The sequence below is a fragment of the Gorilla gorilla genome, chromosome 11 (genome assembly GCF_029281585.2).
Source record: "Gorilla gorilla gorilla isolate KB3781 chromosome 11, NHGRI_mGorGor1-v2.1_pri, whole genome shotgun sequence".
Classification (NCBI taxonomy): Eukaryota; Metazoa; Chordata; class Mammalia; order Primates; family Hominidae; genus Gorilla; species Gorilla gorilla.
In genome coordinates, this window is record NC_073235.2 from 140,257,998 (window position 1) to 140,266,146 (window position 8,149).

At 53.8% G+C, this 8,149-nt stretch overlaps 1 protein-coding gene across 1 annotated transcript; it reads left to right on the plus strand.

Annotated features, from left to right (window-relative positions):
* The first annotated feature begins 357 nt into the window (after positions 1 to 357).
* On the plus strand, positions 358 to 959 carry PRLH (prolactin releasing hormone). The gene is made up of 2 exons (XM_019022703.2): positions 358 to 457; positions 796 to 959. The coding sequence occupies exons 1-2, from the start codon at positions 358 to 360 to the stop codon at positions 957 to 959; spliced, it is 264 nt and encodes an 87-aa protein (XP_018878248.1).
* The last annotated feature ends 7,190 nt before the right edge of the window (positions 960 to 8,149 follow it).

Below are 8,149 nucleotides of genomic sequence, written 5' to 3' on the forward strand. Positions count from 1 at the left end.
ATCTGCACACATACACACATATCTACACACATACACTCACACACATCTGCACACATACACACACATCTACACACATACACACACATCTGCACACATACACACACACACACACATGCACCCATGTGCACACACCACACCCTCTTGTACACATATACATACACAGCTGTGCACTCACATGCACACAGGCTCATGCACATACTTCTCTCTCACACACTGTGCTCACTCTACCCAAGGTCCCAGCTCCGTGCACACGCACCCTGATGCCTGTGTGACGCTGCTCCTGACCCTTCTCCCCCAGGCCGTGTCCTCCTCATTTGGATCTCCCCTCCAGCGGGGCCTCCTCGGAGGAGCCAAGGGATGAAGGTGCTGAGGGCCTGGCTCCTGTGCCTGCTGATGCTGGGCCTGGCCCTGCAGGGAGCTGCAAGTCGTACCCATCGGCACTCCATGGAGATCCGCAGTGAGTGCCTGGACCCCTGTCAGCCTCCCTTACCCCACCCTGCCTCACCCCAGAACCTGGTGCAGCCTGGTCGCTAGAGAACCTGGCAGGAACGGGGTGCGCGGGAGGAAAGGGAAGTCAGTCTTGGTGCTTTTTTGAACTCCTGCTTCCCAAAGCCAGCCCACGCCCAGAAATGGCCTCGCCAGAACCTCTGGGTGCCTGTTCCTCGGGTGGCTCCCAGCATGGCGGCGACTGGGCTGAGAGGCCCTGCCTGTGCACTCTGCCCCGCTGCCTCTGGGAGCACACAGCACACCCTGGGGACACGTGCCCATGGTCTGCTCCAGCTCGTTCCTTTCCAGCCCCTGACATCAATCCTGCCTGGTACGCCAGTCGCGGGATCAGGCCTGTGGGCCGCTTCGGTCGGAGGAGGGCAACCCTGGGGGACGTCCCCAAGCCTGGCCTGCGACCCCGGCTGACCTGCTTCCCCCCGGAAGGCGGTGCTATGTCGTCCCAGGATGGCTGACAGCCAGCTTGTCAAGAAACTCACTCTGGAGCCTCCCCCACCCCACCCTCTCCTCTCCTTCGGGCTCCTTTCCCTTCAATCCTAATAAAAGCTCTGGTCTTCAGTTGCACATTCACGACTGTGTGGTGGTGACTCTGAAGTTGTTCCCTCCTGGGACATTAGACTAGAAAGAACCTCAGAGCCAGCAACTTCTTTGGAAGAAAAGGCTCTGTGACTTGGCAGAGGGCACCTGGCACTGAGTTGGGGCACTGGGACTACCCTTGGTCACCGGCAGCCCACAGCCACCCCCACACCGGAGCTGCCCTGAGTGGCTGCCCAGGCTGTCCACTGCAGAAGGCCAGGAGGTGCCACGCGTCATACTCTGCAGGACACTGTCCCCATAGGAGGGTAGCACAGCCCCCAGCCTGAGCCCTGGGCAGCCCCTCAACCTCAGTCCTTTTTATTTAGACTATTTTTCAGAGCAGCTTTAGGTTCACAGCAAAATTGAGTAGAAGGTACAGAAAGTTCCCATCCACCCCCTTCCCCCACATCCACACAGCCTCCCCCATGATCAACACCCCCACCGAGGGTGCCTTTGTCCCAGTCGAGGAACCCACGCTGACACATCCCCATCCCCATCCCCAACCAGCGTATGTCAGAGCCCACTCTCCACGCTGTGTGTCCTGTGGGTTTGCACAGATGTACAACAACACGATGTGGCATCACGCAGAGTCGTTTAACTGTCCTAGAAGTCCTCTGGGCTCCACCTACTCATCCCCGCACCCCGCAACCCCTACAACTGCTAGTCCTCTCATCGCAGTCTGTCTTGCCTCCCTCTTACTCAGGGAAGATGCATCATGGATTGTTTCTGACCCATGGCAGGGAGACTTGAACCTAGATTGCTCCCACGCCACGTGCGTCCCTTTCAAATCACACGGGATGTCTCCACATCCTGCCTCAGGTGTAGCTTAGGTTGGCATTGGGGGCACACTTGCACCACCTGGGAGACTGAGTTCATCCCGTGAATTACTGAGCCTCAGTTTCCACACCTGCATGCCACAGAACAGCAACGCTTACCTCATTCCTCAGCTCCGTGGGCGTGGCACCTGCACGCCACAGAACAGCAACGCTTACCTCATTCCTCAGCTCCGTGGGCGTGGCACCTGCACGCCAGCCGGCACAGGGTGGGTGCTCTGTGAGTGCAAGCCCCTTCCCCAAGGCCCATCCTCCACCCAGCCATGTAACAGGCTTCACCAGCTCCCTCCAACCCAAAGCTTGGCCTGGACTCTTGCTGGACCCTGCCTGCAGATGCTGATCTCAGGAGCCCATCCTGACCACAGCCCTCTTGGCCATCCATGCTCAGAGGGGCCAGTGGCAAGGCCCAGACCACTACACGGGGCTGAGTTGGGGTGACTGCACCTCCCCAGCTACAAGGGAGCCCCTCCAGCCCTGAGCACCTCGCCAGGGTAGAGTGAGCCTGCAGGAACAGGAAGGGGGGCAAGGCCTGCTCCTAAGGCAGCAGGGGCTGGGTCAGGCCTTAAAGAGGCCACAGCCCTCAAAAAGTTAAACATGGAGTTATCAAACGACCCAACAATTCGCCCCAGGTGTAGACCCTGGAGAACTGAGGGCAGGTGCTCAGCACATCACAGCAGTGTTTACAGCAGCACCCTTCCCAGTAGCCAAAGGGTGGACATGACCTGAATGCCCATTGCCTTAGTCAGTTCGGGCTGCTCTAATAAGATAGCATAGGCACAGAGGCTCAGCCAGTAAACACTCACTCCTCACAGTTCTGGGGGCAGGAAGTCCAAGATCAAGGTGCTGGCTGATCCGACACCTTGATCCGACACCATCTTCCTGGTTGACAGACACCGTCTTCTCGTTGTATCCTCACATGGCAGAGAGCAGAAACAGGAAGCAAGCTCTCTAGCCTCTTCTTATGAGGGCACTAATTTCATCCATGAGGGTTCCACCTTCATGACCTAATCTCCTCCCAGAGACCCGATCTCCTAATACCACCATAATGGGGGGAGGATTTCAACATATAAATTTGCAGTGGCGGGGACACAAACATTTCATAACACCCATCAACAGAAGAATAGAAAAACACAGCGTGGTCTATCCATGCAATGGAATATTACTCAGCCATGAAAAGGAATGGACCACTGATACATGCCACAACATGGATGAACCTTGGAAGCATCATGCTAAGTGAAAGAAGCCAGGCACAAGAATTCAAATGCTGTATGATTCTGTTTATATAAAAACGTTGTATGACATTGCATATTCTATGGAAGTAGATTCATGGCTGTCAGGGGATAGGGAAGAGGGGTGGGGGGATGACTGCTTAATGGATATGGGGGTTCCCTTTTGGAGGTGGTGAAACGTCTTAGAACTGGACCACGGCAGTGGCTGAAGAACAGAGTGAATGTACTAAAAGCTTATTTTCAGCATCCTTCTCCCAAGAATAAGGCCAGTCTCCTACATAGCCATAAAATTATCATACCTGAACAAACCGTTGTAGTAATTTCACAATATCATCTAGTTTTTAGTCTGTACTCAGAAATCCCCACGTGTAGCAAGACAGTCTCCTTTTTCCCCCACCAGACTCTAATCTAAAAAATCCCCACATGCAGCAAGACAGTCTCCTTTTTCCCCCACCGGGCTCCAATCTGCATTCACAGTCAGTTGTTTCTCTTTGATTTCTGACCAGTTAATTTTTTATGTTGTCCTGGTGTTGAATTTTTCAAGCACCCAGATGAGTCGTCTTGGAAAATGCTCCACCTGTGTGATTTGTAAGTTGTTCCCCCAAGGTGATGTACCTGTTCTTCCGTTCCCTGTACTTCCTGTCATCAGAGAGGGGCATCCAGGATCTTGCCTGGATTCAGGTCGCGCACTGTGGACCCAAAAACTCTGTGTCCTTCCCACTGCATCATATCTGACCATGGGATCCTGGGCTCCCTCTCTGACAGTGCTATTTGACCCTGTGGTAGAGACAGATCTCTTCATTGTAAGAGGTTTTTTCGCTGTGTGATCAATGTGAAATCTGTGCTGGGGCCAGGGCCCCATGGCCAAATCCTGTTTCCCAGCCAGCTTGCAGCCTGAGATGTCAGTGTCCCCTGACTACTCATGCCAGGCTCATCTGGTGCACCACCAGTCACCCCTACACCATGGTGATTCTCTAATTCATTCCACAGTCATTAGTTGGATTCTTCCAGAGAAGATATTTCTTTTTTCTTTTTTTTCAGAACTTTATAATTTTTGACACTCGAATTGGCCTAAATTTGGCCAGTGGGAGTCCTAAACAGGGAATAAATTTTAAAAAAATTAAAAAGAATAGTTCTGTGAGTCAGCCACTCTGGGAAATGCAGACCCATCAGAAGAATGGGATGGGAACATACTCAAGAGGAAACAAGACAGGGCGGGCACGGTGGCTCACACCTGTAATCCCAGTACTTTGGGATGCCAAGACGGGCGGATCACCTGAGGTCAGGAGTTCGAGACCAGCCTGGTGAAGCCCCATCTCTACTAAAAATGCAAAAATTAGCCAGGTGTGGTGGCGGGCGCCTGTAGTCCCAGCTACTTGGGACTGAAGCAAGAGAATCACTTGAACTTAGGAGGCAGAGTCTGCAGTGAGCTGAGATCCCATCACTGCACTACAGCCTAGGTGACAAGAGCAAAACTCTGTCTCAAAACAAAAAAAAAAAAAAAGAGAGAAAGAGAGAGAGAAGAAAAGGTTAGCATCACAGGCTGGGATGGCAGCGGCTCCCAGGGCCACTCATCAACATTGCCATGCCTCCAGCACCCACCACCATCCCCCACAGGCAAACAACAGCTCACGAGAAGACCCAGGTCCCAACTCAGGCTAAGCAGGGCTGGAGCTGCTTCCCCAGCAGCAGCCTGGACAATGGGTGCATGGACCAGCTTCTCCCAGGATCTGGGGCCCGTGGGGTCCTGGACCCATTCATCCTGAATCATCTGCGACACAAATGTCTGCGGCCCTGCTGGGGCCTCTCCCTGTGTGCTTGCAGAAATAGGGCCTTCCTGCCTGCTGCCCCACCCCAGCCCCGTTTCGGGACAGGAAGATAAGGTGGTGGAGCACTGACACAGGTGAGTCTTCCACACGCAGGTGTCAGGGGCGGTGGGGGCTGTTTTCAGGAAAGCCTGCCTGTTCTTTAGGTCTCTGGGGAAGAAAACATGCTTTCCTGCCTTTGTTGGATACACATGTGTTGAGTGCCTGGTGTGTGCCAGACAGTGTAGAGGACCCTGGGAATCCCACAGAAATCAGGACAGACAGAGGCCCTGCCCTCACTGAGGGTCTCAGCCTCACCTATGCTCACCTGGAAGGATTTACAAATCCCTGGGCAGTCCGATGGGATCAGAACCTCTGGGTGACATGCAGCTGTGGCGCTCCATTTTTTTTTTTTTTTTTTTTTTTTTGCGATAGGGTCTCATTCTGTTGCCCAGGCTGGAATGCAGTGGCTTGATCATGGCTCACTGCAGCCTCGACCCCCAAGGCTTAAGCAATCCTCCCACCTCAGCCTCCAGGGTAGCCAGGACTACAAGTGTGCACCATCATACCCAGCGAATTTTTTGTTTTGCTTTTTGTAGAAACAGGTCTCCCTTTGTTGCCCAGGCTGGTCACAAACTCCTGGCCTCAAGTGGTCCTCCCGCTTCGGCCTCCTGAAGTGCCAGGATTACAGGCATGAGCCACCGCACCCTGCCCCGGTGTGGGGCTTTCCGAAGCTCCGCAGGTGACTCCAGCACAGGGTTGAGCCCCGCCTGCCTAGTGGTGAGGGAGGAGGGGAAAGGGGCAGTCACAGTCCCGGGAGACCCAGGGTTCCAGGACCACCACAGATCTGTCCACTCTTGGGGAGGCCATGAAATGATTCCTGAAGGAGTCAAAGGACACATTTTAATAATAAATGCTGGCATAGTCACAGTAGGTCGTCAAGACAGAGGGGGAAGCAGGCAGTCAGACATACAGGCATCCTACAAACTTCCCTTGTATTCCTCCCCTTCTATGTCATCAAGCCGCTCCTCTGCAGCTCCTCTGAGAGCCTCCTGGTTCGCCCTTCAGCAGAGCAAGCACTCGGGACGCCAGGACTGTGGGGCTTGCCTTCCACAATGCTGGAGCGCCATCTGGTGGCCACGGGCAACCTCAGCCTCCTGCCGCCCGCAAGCTGGGTCCCCACCCCGGCTGAGGGCCCGCTGCGGGGCAAAGGGCGCGAGGACACAGCCTAGCACACTAGGGACTCACACTTCATCTTCTTCATCGGCAAGGGAATCATCGCGTGAAAAATGGTCCAACTTTGCTCGCAGCCGGAAACTGCAGTGTGGATAGCAATAATACAGTGTCAGACTTCACCTGTGAAATTGTCTAAGAAACGAGGACAGTCCTCGCGAAAATCAAGGGAACAGGCCCTCTAGGAAGCTGTTGTTTTATTTATTTATCCTTTAGCTTTTCTTGGAGATCATGACAGAGGTGTGTGAAATCTGCTCTGCATTTGTCTAGTAAAGATCACGTGAGGAGTTCATTTCAGGTCACACTAGCACCAGGAAAGCCAGACTCCAAGGAAGATCCAAGATGTTTCCTTGTCCCCAAGATTGAAAGCTGGATCTGCCAGGGGCCCAGTGGACCCAGGTGGCTCCTCCGGTTAGGAAAACGAAGCCAGGGATCGTGGGGGAGGAGCTATTACGAAGCTGTGGTTGGAACACTGAGAAACCCAGGCTGGCAAGGAGGGGCTGTGCCCACCCTAGGCCCAATGGATGAGCAGAGGGAGCAGCCACCAGAACCTGCAGGAGGAAGAGGCCTCTTGGACAGGGGCAGTGGCTTCTGGCCAGGACACAGCCAGCCTCACCAGACAGGCCCTAGGCAATGGCTGGCCTCTGTGTCCCCTCCCCCATCCCCTGCCAGGGCTCCCCATGGTCTGGGCCCCACTGAAGGTCAAGGCCTGGCATCTCTACACAAAGTGAGTGAGAGCAGAAGGAAGCCCAGAGGAGCCGGGGAAGCCTCAGGCACAGAGCTCTTTCCCCTTCTGTGTGATGAGAAGCTCAGCGTCAAACGGAAGGTATTTTGCTTTCTCCTTCCTTGATCCTTACAGCAGCCAATACAGTGATGCCACTTTTTCCAGGTGGATAACAATGTCTTATTGTTTAAAACTTACACCTGCTTATCATAGTCCCAGGGACAAGGATGAAAACCAATATCACCTTCCAAAAAGTGGCCACCTTTGAAATAACCTTGCCACATCAGGTGTCCAGATAGAGACCCAGCAGGAAAACATCATGTGGGGTTTACCTCCCAAAACAGGGTCTGGGTTGCTGCAGTTTGGATATTTGTCCCTTCCAAACCTCATGTTGAAATCTGACCCCCAGGGCTGGACGCAGTGGCTCATGCCCGTCATCCCTGCACTTTGGGAGGCGGAGGCGGGTGGATCACCCAAGGCCAGGAGTTGGAGACCAGCCTGGCCAACATGATGAAACCCCGTCTCTACTAAAAAATACAAAAATTAGATGGGTGTGGTGGCACATTTCTGTAGTCCCAGCTACTCAGAAGGCTGAGGCAAGAGAATCGCTCGAACCTGGGAGGCAGAAATTGCAGTGAGCTGAGATCGTGCCAGTGCACTCCAGCCTGGATGACAGAGCGACACTCCATCTCCAAAAAAATAAAAATAAAAAAAATAAGAAGAACTCTGACCCCCAGTGTGAGAGATGGGGCCTAATGGGAGGTGTTGGGTCATGGGGGTGGGTCCCTCATAAATGGCTTGGTGCCATCCTAGCAGTAATGATGGAGCTTTTACTCCAAAGCTCCTGTAAGAGTTCCCCCAGAGCTGGTTGTTAAAAAGAGTGGGACCTCCCTGCTACCCTCTCCTACTTCCTCTCCCCGTGTGACCTCTGCACGCCAGCTCTCACTGCCTTCTGCCATGAGTGGAAGCAGCCTGGGGCCTCACCAGAAACAGATACCGGCCCCGTGCATCCTGTGCAGCCTGCAGAACCGTGAGCCCAATAAACCTCTTCCTTCATAAATCACCCAGCCTCAGGTATCCCTTTATAGCAACACAAAAACAGACTCAGACATGGGTTTCTCTGTAAAGGGAGGCAGGCAGGATGAAGAAGTGTGGCCATCTGGGAATGCATCCCATCCAGAGAGCTGGGCCAGGCCCACGTTAGTCACAGCCTGCCGCATGGGCCTGCTTCCTTATTTACTTAAC